Below are 19,545 nucleotides of genomic sequence, written 5' to 3' on the forward strand. Positions count from 1 at the left end.
GCCAGCGTGTAGGATGAGGAGTGTTGAGATACGCTTCTCTGGGGTGGATAGAGTAGGATTAGCGTTATAGCTCTGGTCGTCATGTTCTCATTTTGGGGCAGGGTAGGTCCCCGACCTTTAGCTTTTTGTGTGGTTCTCTCTATGGGGATCACAGAGAGTTGGTTGGGCTAGGTGGTCTTGTCTAGGTCGTTTGGGCTGACTTACTTTCGTTTGGAGGACTGTATTTGGAATACTTGACCTTTACTCTGGTTTGTACATATTTGCCCACGGGCACTACTTTCAGATACTTTCTGCTACTTTTCCCGTCACTGGAGGTTACTCGTGACGTGGCTTGCTACTTACAGCGCGGGCTGTAAATATATTTGTACATTAGTTTTGTTTACTTTTTGGGGTTGAATCTTTATTTCGACAAGTGTTTTATTTTTAAAACAAATCAAAAAAAAAATCACGTTTTTCCACTTTATTGATTTTTGGTTACTAAAGTGACGCCACCGAAATCGGGGTGTTACACCAGCCCTTTAGCTGGATTTACTAGTGGTACTCAAACATATTAGGAGTTCTGAGTCTCCACAATGCTCTGAAGATGATCAGGTTTTGCATTTTTTACAGTCATTTTAAATTTATTTTCCTGTGCTGAATTGATGTGTGCTGAATTGATGTGAAGCCTCATGTAACATCAGTTCCAAAAATGGTGCAAAAGACTTCCTGGTTGAGTTGTTGTGGATTGTTTGAAGCTTTGGCAGGTTCAAATGGATAATTTTAGGTTTGACCTTTGATCTTCGAACTCTTTCATCTTAAAAGATTGTACTTGTCAAAATAGATATGCTCCCTTATATATGCTTACTCGTGGAAGATTGTTTATCTTGTCACATCTTTTCTAACTTGTTTTCTTATTGATGTTTTTAGACCTTTACATTATTATAGAGAAGTCTGAAGTTGTTTTCTCTATTCAATAATTACTTTGCATCTAGATTTGGTGAATGTGGGTGTGCCATAGGTTTCTGTTGCTTATATGAAAAATGAATAAGGACACGTTAGGGTAAAAGATTTTATTGGGGTAATATATTTGTTGAAAGGATTTTAATTGATTGCTTATTGTGTTGCTTATTGTGTTTGTGTGTTAGAAACATGGATGTGCCTGAAAATAGGAAATGGATGGATAATAGATTGGATTCACGCTCTGTTGAACAACTAGTCCAATCACCTACAGATCAGTAGAACAAAGATGATGATGAATTAGATGCTGAGTTTGATGACCTTGTATTTAGATGAATATTTATGTATTTGACACTAATGTTTTTAATTATGCTTTTGAAAATTTACTATGACTATGTATGGCTTCACTACTATGATTATGTTTATGTATGTTAATGAACATGATCTTAAATATGAATGTGAAACTTCAAACCACTAGTAGATTTTGAATTACTTCATTTAGGATTTGGGGAAAATGATCAAACTGAATTGTTATTGTTCTGGGAAAATAAAATGTGCTCAAAAATAAAATTCGTCACTTAGCGAGGGAATGGAAATAATAATGTCAGGTGGTTAGCGACAGACACTTCCGTCGCAAACAGCGATTGATTGCTATGTTCCGTCTTAAATAGCGACGGAGTGTTCCGTCGCAAATAGCGACGACTTGTTATGATCCACCCGTAAATATCGACGGACTGTTCCGTCAGAATTAGCGACAGATTCATGGGATAATCCAACAAACCATTTAGCGACGAAAATATATAAATTAGCGACGGAAATTCATCGACGAATTTAAGTATCCCTTGGTAATTATTTAGTGAGGCCACTTACCACGACGGACGCAGTTTCGTCGCTAAATTTTTAGCGAGCGATTTTTCCTTATTTAGCGACGGATATTGTCCCTCGCTTTATTGCTTTTTTTTAGTAGTGGAATTTCATGAGATAAAGTTAATTGGCAAATGAAGTAAAATATAAAAAGAGTTTAATTGGGGTGCACTGACAGTGTAAATCATGTTTACACAGTCACCCAATAGAAATGGTTCTTTTTGCCACATCAGAGTCATTTTAAAAATGATTTTATTCAATTAAAAATAAAAATTAGGGGAAAAGAAACAGAACACGTTTCTCCTGTTCCAGAACCGGCTACCTTAACTCAGATTCATCTACTGCATTGGTAGTGTCGTGAGATATTTGCCACTCCACTTGTACCATATAATACATGATCCATAACCCCAAATTGAATTGATTATTATCCACACAACCAAGCCCTAATGAAAACGAAGAAAATGAAAAAGGAATAGAGAGAGAGAGTGGATTTCATCTGGCGGAAGAGAATGTCAAGGATGGTGAGGGAACAGAGGAAAACGTGATGACCTCAAAGAAAAGAGAACGATGCAAGTTCAATCCAAACCCAATTACTCACGAAACCAAACCTTCCTGTGATCTAATTCCTCACTCGCTTCCTCTAGTGGGTAAATTTTGGGAACGATTGATTTTGCAGTTGAAGGACTGAAATCTGCAGTTCTGGAAAAGGGGAAAACGTGATTTGCTTTTTCCTGTTTTTATTTTTAATGAAACAAAATCATTTTTAAAATTAGTATGATGTGGCAAAAAGAAGTCTTTCTATTGGATGACTGTGTAAACATGATTTACACTGTCAGTGTATTTCCATTAAACTCATATAAAAATGTATTACTTACCTTGAATAACATGATAATAATCTAATAAATTACTTAATGCGGGTACCACACCTAAAAAAGATTCAAGGTACCATATAATTTACCAATTATATATTGTGAGTCGAACTCGTGTAGATGATGACTGCTTCAGTAGAACTATACAAAATGAACTATCATGTTCTTTACTTAAACTAGTACAACCATACACCAACTGATCCACTCTTGCTGATAAAAATAAGTCCATTGGTTTAAAATAATAAAACCTCAACGTGGTTAAACTTTCTCATTTATTTTTGTTTTGAATATAGTATGAGTTAGAATGATATTGGAGTAATTTATCATGGTGATAATTTAGTGTGTATATATATATATATAAGTTTACTAAAATGTTAGGTCAATTTAATTGTCCCACCAAGTCTAATGTGGTCTGTCCCTGCGTTTTTTATAAGCAAAGATTTATTATTAGGGGTACCAGGGTACCCTAACCCTTACAAAATACTAGGATTATACCGGTGCGATGCACGGAGGTTTAGTTTCTAAATTTGTTGGCTTAATTAAGTGTTTTACGTAAGAGATATACATTATATAATAAACATCGGTTCAAATTCACAATACCAGCAACTTAAAACATATCATATATTTCTATATTAATACATGTTAAAAGTAATTTTTTAATTTAAGTAAATTTTTTGATACATCAAAAAGGTGAATTATACCCTCTAGGGTGTCTCCAGCTCTTGCCACTTCTCATGCGGGGACAAATTCAATTAAATTTATGATAGTGATTTAGATATTTAGTAGTAATGAAAGTATGTAAGATTTGAAGTGACATGGAGTATGACCTAATAAAAGACATGAAAGTAATCTTCAAATTATTATATATATTTTTTTGAAACATATCAAATAACATTAAGAACGGGTAGGCACCGAAGTTAAAATGTCAGAAACTACAAACGGGCTAGCCGCCGGAGGGACTTCCTCAATCCACACTAAACCGACGAATGAGGGGGCGAAAAAATCCACAACAGTATTGCCAGAACGACGAACAAAAGAAAAACGAACAACATAAAAAAAACGACAAAGAATAACACATTCACAAACAAGAACTGCAAGATAAGACCTCCCATCCGGAGGCTTTGTCCAACGGTGAAATAACTGGAGGCTATCCGTTTCAAAACAATTAGTGCAAGTTTTAATAAGGTTAGACTTTTTATTAGAGAAAAAGTTAACTAAATAAATTAAGAGTCTTGTTATTGTATTAATCAATTGTTGTGTAAGACTTGAATTCAGGTCTCTTTACATGGTCTTTTACTCCTTTTACAGGAACAGAAAACCACATATTCTCAAAAATTATAACACTTTTCCCATTTTCAATAGATCATTTTTGTCTCAGCAACAAAAAACCACAGATTCTCATATCACAACAATAGACCATATATCATGCCATCACCTCTCATGTATCATGCCTTTGTCAGCTAAATGAAGCAGAACTAAGCACCATACAACAAACAGTTCAACAATTAATATGTGAAAATTAGACATTACTTAAAATAAGCATTAAATCTATATAGTCAGTACACTAAGCATTTAAGAAATGTTCAAGAATTAATTTTACATTCATACAATGAAGTGAAGCAATCACTTCGCCTGCAAGCCACCCTCTACTTGAAGATTCTCCATAACTTAAATCGAACCACAGTACCACACTGAATCCATAATGCCATTATAAACTTATGGGTTAATTTAATCTCTATGTCCACTGCACTCTGGTATAGTACTACAATAATTTTTAGAGATAAACTATCCATAATAGCTAGCTAGTAGCTATTACCAAAATAAAAAACAATTATGTTTTTTCTTTTGATGGATGAAAAATTCATACATGTTGCTTCAGAATTATGAAATCCTACTATAGACAGACACATACTACAAAATCTAGAAGTTCATATGCCTTCTCACACACACAGTATAATTTGACCTTGAATTGATGTAGAAAGTTCCAAGGAAAATTAGTGGGAAGCTTTTTCACCCTATATTACCTATAGTTATTATGGTTTAAAATTAGCAGCCATCATTTATGACTAATAAAAAGAGGCTGCACAATGATATCATACTCTTCGTGCCTTGTAGAATTTCTTCTCCGCACAATGATATCATACTCTTCATACCTGTCACAAGCATCATTTAACCACCATTAAACTTCTTAATTCTAATGTGAATTTTGTCCAACTCTAGGCACAACTCAACACAAAAAGAGTTAGAAAAAGGCACAAGATAACAATACAGCACAAGAACATCTATATCTCGGATTAGAAATAAACACACAGATTGGATGATCCATTAGAAGTTGTGATACCAGAAATTGGGAACAAAAATTCAAGAGAAATCTATGTAAACAAATACAATCAATCCTCAAGCCTAAATTCAACAGCTATATATGTGAAAAGAAGTAAAAAAAATCAGAGCAACCCTATTTTTTTTACCTCCCCAAGAGTCAATGAACATTTTTCAAGACAACAACCGTAGTCTTTGGTGGGAATATCATGATATGAATCTGGTAGTACTCACAGAACTCCAGGCAACTCTACTAAGATGGGAAAAAGATTGCCACAACAGTAAGTATATGGATTTATTCTCAATTATCCGCAACACTGCTGGAGCACTCAAAAGAGACTTTGAGAAGGTGCACTTCACATGTTTACCAGAGATAGGAGAGATCCTAGTTAATGGATTAACGGTGAAGCGAAAATCACACTTCTAGTAGAGTTGTTATGACTAAGCGTGGTCGGAGACCTCACTCCACGTTCGAGGATGAACATGTGCTAGATCAACACGACCTCCACCATTCATTTCCCACTTTTATCCGCTCAACCAGAGTCTAATTAGTAAGCCTAGTATTTATCACAAAATGGCAGATGGCGATAACGTTTGATTACTTGACGATGATTGGTACATTTTTCAATTGTAGGCATCATTCAGTTTTTGCCTTATTAACATGGGCTTATAACCAATTACCTCATTGGTGTATGCTAATGAGTGTTATTCTTGCGGTGATTGATGATTTAGAAAAAAAATTGAGGGGTCTTCAGTTCTTTTTTTTTTTTTTTTTATTGCAAGAAGAAGACTAAAAGAAACACAACTACACATCAATATCTAAGCATCACAAAATAACCATATCATATGACACACTATGGGAGTGTGCCAATCTCGACGAAGCACGCCCCTAACACACATAATCGTCTCCCTCTCCCAGAAAGTTGAGCTGCGGGAGGGCGGGTCTTCAGTCTTAAGTAAATTGGTGGGTCCTTTTCTTTAACAAAAAATGAGAAAAAAGTGAAATTGGTGGGTTTCAATTTGATTGGTAGTAGTCAAGACTCATGTGAAATAGTCATGGATGGATTCGTCTCCTTAGGATCCAAGTCCTATCAATGTTTGAAGACGCACCTTCACCATCAATTATTTTGTAACGTGTCTTTGTTGCTGATCCAAAGCTGATTCATTTTATGGTTCATCATATCCTTGAGAGCCAAGAATCACCTTAATACAAATACACCACTTATCATGATTTTCTTTTGTAAGATTAGGGATTGAAATAATGGAATTAGACATCTTAAAAATAACCACACTTTTAATATCGCTTTGAAGGAAATAAAGGAGAAAGAAAGAGAAAGAAGAACAAACAAACAATCTAAGAAACTAACTTGATTTATATTTATTGGCTTCGTGGAAAATGAATTAGTACATGTGTATTTATAGATACATAAGAAACCTCTTGGAACAATGGACATACTATGAAACAGTACAACTATTGGAAAATTCTAGGTAGTGAATATAAGACACATGTACAGGTTAAATCCTATGAATCTCAGAACACATGAAACAAATGATGAATCAAATTTCATTAAATGCTGCACTAAACTCCACTTAAAATCCATTTTTTTTAACACCATCAATCAGCAACATGTATCCCTATCACCATGATCCAGTATATACAGTAACTACCAAGTACCAATCCCCAAACGAAGCACTAATGAATTGGGGATGCTTTACTAAACTGCTAAGAGGGAGATTTCTTCTTTACTCTCAGAAATGGTGTACACATCAATAGCAATCCATATCCTGCAACAACATTCAGGATAAAGAAGACCATATGTGTGCCTGCAGTCAAATTTACAACAGTTAGCTCAAGGTAATATAGCTGGAAAAAGAATGGCATGTGCAAATGTTCATAAGAGTTCGCAAGTTTAGAAGTTGCACTCTTTATTTGAGGGATTAAACTCTTTATGCTGCAAAAATCATAAGAAATTTGCTGTATTTTTTCATATTAAGCAGCATATGCTTGACCAAGCTCAGCATTTGACAATTATATATAGGATATTTTGAATTGTTATATGAATTGATCATCATACCTGGAAGGAAAGATGCATCTATCCGCTTCTGTGACCAAGTTAATATGCATTGACCAAACTCAGTATAGGAAAACTGAACACATATATAGCTTGCTTAGTTGAATTGTTTTCAAAGCTTTTATGACTTTATAACTTGGAAAGTGATACTCTAATGGATGTACAAACTTTATCTTTCTCACAGGACCATATCATTAAGGAACTTAGCATGAAATTTCATACATGTTCTCTAAAATTAATCTATACACGACAGATTTTATGTAAAACATTTACATTACTATGCAAGTGCCTTTTTGTTTTTCCTTTTCTCATTTAAAATATTAATTCCTAGCTAGATATGTGCATTCATAGGTTTGAACAATAATAAAAGTTTGGTATAAAAAATGCTAGAGACACTCACATAACACCACCTCCAGCTGGGCCAATTGCTTTAAATACTGACATAGAAGTCAAATTGGGAAGCATCTTAAATAAACCACTCTAACAACAAATTGCTAGAAAGATCACACTACACTTTGCAAGTTGATTTAATATCAAAATTCATCTTTCTTTGAAATGGAATGCAATAGCCATCAAAGGAAAGAGAAGGTGCAAAAAAGTCTTAGCCTCTTAGGTTTAAAAACATAGATGTCTGCAATCCTCCAATCCAGTTCCTAGTCTAAGTGATCAATGTACAAAAATTAATTGGGAAAACATGGAGCATGAGCCTTTGGCTTGGCAAATATATAGTAGAATCAGAATCATTCTTCTAATTTAACACATTTATATAATAGTAGTCCTAATTCCTAACATTATTTAAATCAGTTGATAAGCACTCACTTCTTGAAATCACTTTGGTAGAAAGCTTATGGCTTGTATAGCATTTTCTGGAGGAAATTAACAGCACTTGAACCAAATAATAACAAAGGATACAAATTACTAAGTTAGAAAGCAAAGTAAAGGAGAGCATTGTTACAACAGCTGTTAGACTCCTAAACATCATTTCCTTGCTAACCAGATAAATTATAGTTAACAACTTGGTTTTGCAAACAAAATGAAGCACATTATAAAAAGATCCTGCTATGCTTGATATTACTAAGGGGATTAAGCACATCCTACATTACATGAAAATTCTTTTGAAAAATATAAAACTCAACTGCTCCCTAGGTATGATTATATTAAAATATACGAACGAAGTTGACAGCCAGCTTAGGAACAAATGGGTGCAAACATTAAAATGAAATGATTATATTGCACAAACGACTTAGTCAGTTTGATAATTTAATTAATTCAAACCTTTGTCATCTATTTTCCCATTTAATTAATTGCAATAATTTATCTTTTCAGTCAGTCATAAGATGATGCAACTTGACATGGTTAAGATTGTTATACAATTGAAAGGATCCTTATCCTATTAGAGTATGATGCAGAGATCCATAAGACTGAAGAAATCAGTTTAAGAAATGAGACCAGATTAATGATTGAACACCACATATTGATTAGTAATCTAACTATCTGAAGATTGGTTGGTCAGAGAAAACCAGTATATTGAAAGCATATCCTTAAAATGATGTGAGTATCGGATAACTATGAAGCGCCGCTTCAACTTGTTTGGACAAAGCACGGTATGGCTTCACTACTGTGTCTGTGCGCAAATTAAAAGCCAGCACTTTGTTTTCTCCATAAGAAAACGCCCAAAGTCTTGACCAATCTCTTCAAACATTACATGAAAATTCTACAACACAAATTAATAAATCACCACAAGTAACAATTGAACACTTTTATATGATGCATCATTGTTTAGAACTAATCTACTGATCTGGACACAAATTATCGCATGAAAACACTTAAATAAGCTCTTATTAGGGATCAAGAAAGACTTATTTCCATATTACTGCACAAATCAAATACCTCAAGGCATCTCAAAAGTTAATAGAAATGTACATTTGAAAAAGCAATCAGATTCAAAGCAATGAAGTAAAGAAGGCATTTCAGCTTACTTGTCTTGAAGGGAGAAGCCTAGCAGTCCAACCTTCAATCTCCTTGTTCAGTCTACCGTTCAATTCAACCACGATTTTCGCAGCTCTGTGTTCATCAACATATTCAAACTCCCCAATGTATCCTAAATCATAAAGAACCGAACTTTATCATCAATGAAATCAAAACCCTAAAAAATGTAAACAATTAAGATACTACTTCAAATTTCAAACAGAAATTAATTGAGAAAGAATGGGCATGCATCAAGGCCTTCAGATGAGATAAGAGCAAATGGGTCAATTTATAAGCAAAAGAATGGGCATTCAGATGAGATAAGAGCAAAGCTGTAAAGGAAAAAGGGTGGAGATAGGGTGTAGTAGGCACACAACAGCTGGTTTTAGTAGCTTGAAGGTACTTACGGATTGATACACTCGTAGCTATGGGTAAAAAGCCATGAAAATTGGCTGGATGATGAGAGCAACTATAGGAACAAATGAGAATAGGGAAAGTACGATCCAGCAGTGAATAGGTATGAGGACAGTTGGGACTACAACGATAGATCTCCCATCTTGGGCATAGCCTTTGCGAGGGCGGAGGCCAGCTGTGGCGAGGTCCTGACAGAGCCTACACGGTAGAGCATGAGAGGGTCGAGTGCGTACACAGGAGAAAGGGAGATACTGATTTCTGCTAAGTGCTAACCTATTGAAATAGAACCTATTAGTCAACTAAAGAAAAATAGGCCCAACTATCTAACAACTGCAACAAAAAAAATAATGGTGCACTATGAACAGTGAAATTGCACCTTGCATTTTAAGTTAGTAGATAGATAATCTCAAGTTAAGATAAAAAAAATAACAGAATTGGGCCAGTAACGAAAGGCCATAAAGAATATTAGAGAAAACAATAATAGAGCAGCAAAGCATGCTACTGGTTCTTTCTTTTGCTGCTTGTATTAAAAAAAAGCATGCTACTGGTTCACAGTACCATTCTTTCTTTCTTTTTTTGTCAAAATTCATAGTACCATTCTGAAACTGCATTTTGGAAATTCCTATTCTGTAACATGTGATTTGTCCCTGCGTGTTGGGTTTAGTATTAAATTATTCAAACGAGTAAAGAAAAAAGTAGTATTAAATTTTTGAAACGAGATCCGCATGGGTATTAAAAAACAAGAAAAAGAATATTTAATTATTCAACCGAGTTATTCATGCATGATAAAACGACAAAATGTTTTAAATATCATCCCCTAGAAAGATGGGTGACCATGGAAATAGTGGAAATAGTGCATACCACTATTATTAGACACCCATTTTTGTGATGATTTTTAATCATAACAAAGTGCACAATAAAAAATCGCTACTAAAGTGAGGTGTTTAAGAGTGATTTACACTTTTTGGTGTTTGTGTATAGTATCATTATTGTCTTAACTAAAAATTACCCAATGAGTATAAGTTGCGGTGGTTAAAAGTGACTATTTGAACCCCTAAAGTCGAGAAAACTATCCTTAGAAGGCGGATAAAGATACTTATGTTAATAAACAATAGAATTTGTTGCAAGAGCTGAGGCAAGAAGGATGTGTTAGAATATAAATATACATGTCATCAGTTATTAGCACTATCATATCAGCAAAGAAACTTTCTCCCATTTCTATATTCTGATGGAGAATTTTGCTGTTGAAGTTCAAGCTGAAATGCTGAAGGCCATTTTTCTACCTTTCATATCAACCAGTCATCTCATTCCCGTTGTTGACACAGCAAGGCTCTTTGCTATGCATGGTGTGGATGTCACCATAATCACCACACCAGCAAACGCCACCATTTTCCAAACCTCTATCGACCGCGATTCGGCTCGCGGTCACTCAATTCGAACCCGTGTTGTCAAGTTCCCACAAGTTGCTGGTTTGCCAGAAGGAATGGAGAGCTTCAGCGCTGCCACTCCTCAACACATAGTCTCCAAAATCTATCAGGGACTCTCCCTTCTTCAAGAGCCTTTCCAACAACTGTTCCGTGACCTGAAACCTGATTTCATTGTCAGTGACATGTTCTACCCTTGGACTGTTGATGCTGCAGCTGAATTGGGAATTCCAAGGCTGATTTGTGTTGGTGGAAGTTACATTGCTCACTCTGCTCAGAACTCTGTTGAAGTATTTGCTCCTCATACCAAGGTGGATTCGGATACTGAGAGTTTTTTGCTTCCTGGGTTGCCCCATGAGTTGAAGATGACGCGTTTGCAGTTGCCAGATTGGCTTAGAGCACCAACTGGCTACACTTATTTGATGAAGATGATGAAAGAATCAGAGAAGAAGAGCTATGGATCATTGTTCAATAGCTTTTATGAGCTTGAGGGAAGTTATGAGGAGCATTACAAGACAGCCATGGGAACCAAGAGTTGGAGTGTGGGGCCAATTTCTTTATGGGTGAACCAAGATGATTCAGATAAGGAGGGTAGAGGGCATGCCAAAGAAGAAGGAAAAGGAAAGGAAGAAGGGTGCCTTACATGGCTTAATTCTAAAACAGGGGGCTCTGTTCTCTATGTGAGTTTTGGGAGCATGAACAACTTCCCCACCTCCCAGCTAGTTGAAATAGCTCATGCCCTTGAAGATTCTGGTCATGATTTCATTTGGGTGGTTAGGAAAAGTAAAGAAAGTGAAGATGTAGGTGATGCTTTCTTAGAGGAATTTGAGGAGAGAGTGAAAGCAAGCAACAAAGGTTATCTAATATGGGGTTGGGCACCACAACTTCTGATACTGGAGCATCCAGCCATTGGAGCTGTGGTGACTCACTGTGGGTGGAACACCATTATGGAAACTGTCAATGCAGGATTACCAATGGCAACTTGGCCTCTTTTTGCTGAGCAATTTTACAATGAGAAGTTGTTAGTTGATGTGCTGAGAATTGGGGTGGCAGTTGGATCAAAAGAATGGAAAAACTGGAATGAGTTGAGGGATGAGACAGTGAAGAGGGAGGACATAGGAAAGGCTATTGCTTTATTGATGGGGGGTGGAGAAGAGTCTTTAGAAATGAGGAGAAAAGCCAAAGAGCTTGGTGATGCTGCAAAGAAAGCTATACAGGTTGGTGGGTCTTCTCACACTAAGTTGAAAGAACTTTTTGAAGAGCTGAAGTCAGTCAAATTGCAAAAGGTCAATCACAAAATAAAAGGGAAGACTTAGAGACAATTTTAAATTTAGTATTTTGATATCATGTTTTCAATTTGGTATGAAGTATGATTTCACCAGCCTAATTATCCGAGTGTTTTTTGTATTCCTAACAATTGCTTGTCCTCAAGCAAATAAACTATATTCTAGATAAAATGCACACTAAATAAATGGGGTGGCTTCAGGAAAATTGTAATTTGAGTGATTTGACATGTTGTCTACAATTTGGTATCAACTACAATCATGCTAATCATTGGTTTTTATTTTCCAAAGACACATTGTAGATAGAATAATTTCCTTCAGACATACATGACTCCAAGAATAGAGAAAAACATGTGAATGAGAACCTGCCATAAACCCTGTCTCATGTTCTAGCTTCAACTCTATATCTTCTTCTTCAAGTTATACCTCATAAACCATGTTATGCTCTACACTTTTAAGAACCTGACATGCTCCAAGAATAGAGAAAAACATGTGAATGACATGTTTAATTATTAAGCAAAAATTGAAATTAGGAGTTAACAAAATGCTTTCAAAGGATTCAGAATAACTATTCAAGTTAAATTCAGCAATAAAGTCATAAGCAACTTGCAATTATACCCAAAATGATGAACTTTATGATAACCTAAAATGCAAAATGTCAATTACATTCTTCTTTGGAAGCTTGAAGGGTTCGTCAGAGAGCATGAATGTGGCGGCAGAATCGCAGAGCGCATGGGTGGAGCAAGAACCAGAGAGAATTTCTGTTCGACGAAGGCAAGGTGAAATCTATTGAAGAAGTCAAGAAGAATATTGCTTTTGAAATAAAATGTTAAATCTCAGGAACGTACGTAGGTTGAGGAGAACTAGAGAGTAGAGAAGGTAATATGTGAGGGGTTCTCTAAATAAATGACTCATTGAAACTTTGAAATAACTCGTCTAATTATATTGAAGATGAGTGAGTTTGAATTTTTTTATTTTTTTTATTATTTTTTTATAAAAAATCTTATTGGTCCATTGAGTCATGAGTTAGTAACTCACATGAGTCATTTAGACAACCTCACCCCATAAATGAGGTTTGTCTAAGGACTCATGAGAAAGTTTGGATTAAATAACTCATCGTCTCTAATTACATTGAAGATTAATGAGTTAGAAATTTTATATTTTATTTATTAATTTATTTATAAAAAATCATATTGGTCAATTGAGTTTGGGTTAGTAACTCATATAGGTCATTTAGACAACCCCATAAAAAATATATATATTCATGTTATCTCTCATATCATAATCGTAAAGTATACCTCTTCACACCATAACATAGATTACTAAAAATTTCAGGGCCCGTTTGGTGTGACGTATAGTATAAGGCCTGATAGTATAAGACCTGATAGTATTAGGCCTGATAGTATAAGACCTGATAAGTTTCTTATACTATACAACGTTTGGTCATACACTGTATAACTTACCATATCATTTAAATTTATGCAATCTTATATTTGGTGAAGTATCCAATAATGATAGATAATAAATGTGGTTATACGGTCGTGGTAGTGATAATACTGAATGTGGAGGTGGTAGTGTCGACGGCGTGGTGGTGGCGACAACGGTAGGGTGGCGGTGGTGATGGTAGTGGAGGAGGACGGTGGTTGTGGTGAAAATAGGGCGTTGGTGTCGGTAGGGTGGTGGTGGTGGTGGAGGAGAACGATGGTTGTGGTGGCTGTAGGGTGTCGGTGGTGGTGGCGGTGGCGGTCGTAGGGTGGTTGTGGTGGCAGTAGGGTGTTGGTGGCGGTAGGGTGGTGGTGGTGGTGTTGGTGGCGGTAAGGTGGTGGTGGTGGTGGCGGTGGAAGGTGGCGGTGATGGTAGCGGTGGTGGTGGAGAATGAATAGTGGTGGTATCGGCGGTGATGGTGTCAGCAGTGGAGGACGGTGGTTGTGGTGGCGGTTGGGTGGTGGCGCCAATGGTGGTTGTGGTTGCGTTGGCGATTGTAGTGGTGGTGGAGAGCGGTGGTTGTGGTGGCCGTAGGGTGGTGGCAGCGGCAGTGGAGGAGGGTGGCGGTCGCAGTAGTGGTGGTTGAGGGTGAATGGTGGAAGCAGTGGAGGGTGGTGGTGATGGTGGCTTATACGTCATATCAGGCCTTATCCATCACCTACATGGTGGATTAAATAATACATCATTTTGATGTATAAGGGTGGGTTGATGGATAAGCTTCTACAATACAATGTTAGCACCAAACAATGGATAAACACATAATGTATTGTATAAACTTATACAATCATGCCTAATACGGCATACCAAACGAGCCCTAACATTAATAAAGGGATATAGAATAACGGAGAGGTAGAAAAAGAAGAGACGTAATTCACTTTAGAAGATAAATTAAGTTATTATAGTCATTGATTGAGTTAATTTATTGATTTTTTTTAAAAAAATTGTAACTAATAATAATGGTTGTGAACTAAAGTGACTCTCTCACTTTAAATGAGTCAAATCCATCTCAATGTTGTATAGTGGTACACGTATCATTACGTTAAAACTTTAAAATCAAATATCTTTAAAAGAGAAATGGTCTTTAAAATTAGGCATAAATACAATCTTCTAATTTTTATCGCCACACTTTCATTTCTTTATTTTAGTTCTTATTTACACAAAAATATGTAGTTTTAGCATTTGTCGTTGACTTTCATTAAAAATAAAATTTATGTGCATTACTTTAAATACTGTTTTTGCTATCGACTAATTAGAATTAGGGAGTTTTTCTTCCCACCCTATCACAACAATTCCCACCCCTCCCCACTTTTTAAAATTCCCAAAGTACCCTCCATTAAAAAAAACATATTTTCATGCTCTTCAGGTCTTTTTGGGTTTCAGAGACTCCTTGGATAAGCTTGAAGCCTTCTTCTTGCTACTAGAGTTTTTTTTTGGATTTTGGGACTCTTTGGCTGAGTTTGACTCTATCTTTTTCTCAAGATTCCCTTGTAATTTGGAATCCTCGAAGTCTTGGATTCTTTTAGCAGTGAAACCTCTTTTATATCATCAAATCAAAACAAAATCAAGTCAGTTCAAGAAATTTATGAGGAGAACAATATAAAAATATAATGTGTAAGTACATTTATCTTTAGGTTTTCTTTTCTTACGTGCCACACAAAAGATATATCAAAGGTACTTATATCAAAGACACTACACACATTGTCTTCAACATATTGTTTATCAAAGAAACTCATTAACCAGGCTCCCTTGTAATACTCTTCAAGGGAGTTTGGTCAATGTGTTTAGTGTTTAAAACATTTGTATTTTGTGTGACATGGGTGTTTTTGGAACTCTAATGACTTATTGGTGTTTCAAGGCATCTCTTCATGATATATAAGAAGTATGATGATTTCTAGGGATTAGGAGAAAATGCTTTGAGGTGGTCCCAATTTGGGTGGTTTGTTGTGGAATAATCTACTTTAGGTCTCGGTGTCTTGCTTTAATTTGGACCCCGACTAAAGTGAGGGTCACATTTATCTATGTGATTTAGATTGACATTGGATGGGTATTTTTCTTTTCTTATTGGGCTTTTTTTGTGAAAATGTGGGGCAAGCCCCGAAATTAAACTAAGACAAGCCTAGGGAAGGGTACTCCTGGGCTATCTCCCAACAAGAGGAGGTTACAACCTAGCTAGGGAGCTCGGAGGACATGTATTCCATGGTCAAAGGTGATCCCATGGTTGGCGAGGAAATATGCTAGGATGTTGCCTTCTCTTCTAGTATGAGAGAATTCCAGGGCCCAAGGTTTTTCTTTCCAGGCTTTGGCAATGAGGACAAATGATGCATAAGGGTGGTTTGTCCTGGCAGCCTTCCAAGATGACCTTGATCGCAGTGGAGGAGTTGCTCTCGATGATGATTCTCAGAATTCTAAGGTCCCAAGCGAACTAGAGGGCAGAAAGGATGCCCTACTAAGGTGTTTGGTCCTTTGATAGGGCAATCCACGTTGACCTTTAGCCAGCCGGGGGGAGGGGACCAGCCAATCAGCATTGTTTCATACGAAGGTGGGATCGGGAGGCCCATCCCTCGGGCTGGAGTGTTGGAGCAAGCGGGGGCCATGAGGTGCTTAGTCATAGAAGCAACACTTTGAGGGTGGAAGGGTTGGTTCGGGAATACCAAGTTCCTCTGGTGTTTCCAAATACTCCAAAGAACGCAGCCAAAAATCCTTGGCCAGGGTATACCACTTCTTATTGGGCTTTCCTCTACTCATTTGGTATGTGAATCTGTTTATTTGGATTGAATCACTGAGTCTTTAGTGTAATTTTTTTTTCTTTTCTTGCCTTTTGAATTTTGATGTGTGGTTGTGGATAATTGATTTTTGGATTTTCATGTTTTTTCTTGGGTGTTCTATTATAATCATATGTGATTTTTATATGGTTAAGGATTTTTTATTTATTTAAATATCTACCACAAAAGATTGTTTTTATGAGCCTTTTTCTAATAGAGAATTTATTTTGTTTTAAAAAAAAAATAGTTAACTTTTTAATTTATTGGTGTTTCATGCAGTGTTATTAATTTTTATAAGAAGCACCCTCATGCGGCGTTGTTTCTTAACACTTATATGATACATAACCAAGTGATTTCACTACCTTTGCACAGTTTCACACTTCCCTTCAACATATTCAAATTTAGGCTCAAACACAAAATATCCTTTATGCTAGATAAGCATTGTCAACGAATTCACAGCAGTAGGCCTACAACGAAGAAGGTAAACAATTCGACACCCCATTAAATTCCATTAAATTTACAATTAATCCCTAAACATAACTAAATCCTAAACACAACAGGAAAAAATGACAGAAATTGGGGTTAGAGATGGAATGGTACCTAAATTGGAAATTTTAATATTATTATTGTATGCTTCGAATAAGACTTTTGTGGCAGCATCAATGTTCACACATGTGCTTTGTTAAGGGACATGCTCCTTTCTCTTGCTTTGAGATTGGTTCCTTCGTTGTTTTCGTCCTCTACCTCCACACCTGGAACCACCCGCCATTGAAGGGAGTCTCGATGTAGAACCGTGCAATGGAACCACGTTGAATAAGAAATCGATGGCCTTCAGAGATTGAAGAGATACTTCGAGGGGGAAATCGCACAAGGAGAACGATGAAGGTTGCTCATTCTGGTTCATAAAATATGATTTGGGATTTAGGTTAAAATGTTAGGGTTTCTTTTTTTTTGGGGGGGGGGGATTAATCTGTTAAAAATAGGGGGCTTGCGTGCGAATAACAAGTCATGTCAGCCAACTCCGTCAATCTTTAAACGACTACTAACGGAAGGGGACAATTTTCACAAATTGAAACATGAGGGAGTAAATTCGCTCATTTTAAACATGAGGGAGGAAAATTGCACAATGTTAAAAGATTAGGGAGAAAATTCGCACGTGTTAAATATGAGGGAGGCAAATTGCACAATAATAAAAGATTAGGGAGTAAATGTGCAATTAAGCCTTACGAATATACTATCTATCCATATCTATTACACAATTTCATAGTAAATATGTAAATTTTTAAAAATCGTTTTAAGTTAGTTTTTTGGCACAAGAGGATAAAAAAGGAAAAAACACAAACACAAAATACTAGTGACAACTAAGCACATGGGAAATTAATCATGATAGCATTTGTCAACAGATGAGGAGTAAGATTTGTTCGGGCATTTTAGAAAAGGGAAGGGAACTTTTATCATCGAAGGAGGAACTTCCCCTTTTTGGTTGACAACCTATGTTGGGCTGACTAAGAAATCATTTCATAGAAGTTCATTGATATCCTCTTTTTATAAAGCAAATCGCTCAACTCAAGGAATAGCTTTCCCGGGAAGAGCACGATATAGATGAAATCGTGGAAGCAGACCTTTGATTTTTGAACTAGAATGAGTTTACAAATAATTTTTATCTCAGGTATTTTTATGAGCTATACCGTTGGACCATTTTCATGGCTTGCGTGTAGCCTAGGATCGAGGCTACAGAAGGGTCGTTTTCTATTCAGATTCTCTTCTTCCTATATCTTTGATTGGGACTCCACCTACAAACTTTCATGTGTATGCAGTCCTTATTGTTAGTATTAGGAAATGCTTGATAGACTCTGAGAGGTTCGGGTTGCCCATTCTCAATAGGAGAGCAATGCGTGTGCGGATTATTTGGCCAACACCGGGACACTTTTATTTAATGCTAACAATTAAGTAATCTTAAAAATTATATAAGAGGGGTAGCTAAGTTGGCAACGCAGAAACTCTCAGGTTCGATCCACACATAGTGTTCTCAAAGGGAGGGATGATGAGCCTTAACTTTGACTAAATCCGAATTTGACGACATCCAAAAGGTGACCGGGTAATTGATGTTTATAAAAAAAAGATGATGCATTGACGGTGTAAAGTTTTTTTATACAATTAACTAATCAGATGGTAAGGATGCGCCACATTAATTAATAAAATAAAATAAAATAAATAAATTTTCTCACATCCTTTAAATATGATTGGTTAACTGGGTAAAAATCTAAAAAAATCGTCCTTAATGTATAAAAATTAAACTCTAAAAAATGTCATACAATCAAACCATTATTGAACTTTTGGTTTCCTATAAAAGAGCATTTGATGAGCATCAATTAATAAACTTTTCATTAATAATTGATATTGACAAGGATGAGTTTTTTAGTTTTTTTCTAAGAAACGTATTAACAATGCGTTTGAACCCCTCTGCGAGGGTTTCTGGACCATGTGATGCGAAGACGGCGGCGGCGAATCGGAGGGGCTCGGCGGCGGCCCGCGACGACAGCAATGTGGAGGGAGAGGCGGACGGTGGAGAGCTAGACGGCGAAACTGATGGTGGCTCAGACGGAAATCACGGGAGAAGGAGGAGGTGCTTTTCAGTGTTCATCGATGGGTTAGCAGAGAAGAGCGATTACCTGCAGCTCCGTGACCTTTGCTCCAAATATGGTAAGGTTATCAACCTCTTTGTTCAACGACAGAGAAAGGTTGGAAGAAATTGGCGCTTTGGCTTCGTCAGATATGGGGTTCGTGAGCAGGCTTTGAAGGCGATTGAGGGGCTCGATGGGCTTAAATTGGGCAAAACTTATCTATCAGCTTCTATGGCCAGGTTTCCTAGGGTTGAAAATTCTGTTTCAGACAAGAATCGGGTTGATTCTCAGAGCAGTTCAGAACAGGGGAAGAGGTCCTCTGCGTTGGGGCAACAATGGAAGGTAGGCACTACCTCTACCCTTCTGTCCTGGCGTGATACTGTCTTGGGGATTAAAAAGGTAAGCAACTCATCTTCCTTCTCCAAGGATGAGTTGAGGATGTTTGATAATTCTGGGAGATTTGCTGTTCAGAATTTTAGAGTTCCGGATTTGGTCCTCTTTCCAGAGATTTCAGGTTCAGGTTTG

The 19,545-nt window shown here is 36.6% G+C and overlaps 1 protein-coding gene and 2 long non-coding RNA genes across 4 annotated transcripts; 1 reads left to right on the top strand and 2 right to left on the bottom strand.

Moving 5' to 3' along the window:
* Positions 1–4,240: 4,240 nt before the first annotated feature.
* LOC130745227 (uncharacterized) lies at positions 4,241–5,608 on the bottom strand. Its single transcript, XR_009021604.1, has 2 exons — positions 5,138–5,608; positions 4,241–4,822 (listed from the first exon to the last, which is right to left on the bottom strand). It is a non-coding gene; the product is annotated as an uncharacterized LOC130745227 (long non-coding RNA).
* A 735-nt stretch (positions 5,609–6,343) lies between these two features.
* Positions 6,344–10,058, bottom strand: LOC130745228 (uncharacterized). Of its 2 annotated transcripts, XR_009021606.1 has the most exons (3): positions 9,436–9,768; positions 9,040–9,161; positions 6,344–8,774 (listed from the first exon to the last, which is right to left on the bottom strand). It is a non-coding gene; the product is annotated as an uncharacterized LOC130745228 (long non-coding RNA). The 2 variants fall into 2 exon arrangements; XR_009021605.1 differs by having other exon boundaries at positions 6,344–9,161; positions 9,436–10,058.
* A 552-nt stretch (positions 10,059–10,610) lies between these two features.
* On the top strand, positions 10,611–12,432 carry LOC130745229 (soyasapogenol B glucuronide galactosyltransferase-like). The gene has a single exon (XM_057597392.1). It carries the CDS (start codon positions 10,671–10,673, stop codon positions 12,180–12,182), a length of 1,512 nt encoding a protein of 503 aa, XP_057453375.1. The 5' UTR covers positions 10,611–10,670; the 3' UTR covers positions 12,183–12,432.
* The last annotated feature ends 7,113 nt before the right edge of the window (positions 12,433–19,545 follow it).

Source organism: Lotus japonicus, chromosome 3 (assembly GCF_012489685.1).
Source record: "Lotus japonicus ecotype B-129 chromosome 3, LjGifu_v1.2".
Taxonomy (NCBI): domain Eukaryota; kingdom Viridiplantae; phylum Streptophyta; class Magnoliopsida; order Fabales; family Fabaceae; genus Lotus; species Lotus japonicus.

Bases quoted from the DNA above. Each gene is read 5' to 3' on its own strand.
- LOC130745229 (XM_057597392.1), top strand. From the start codon at position 10,671: ATGGAGAATTTTGCTGTTGAAGTTCAAGCTGAAATGCTGAAGGCCATT.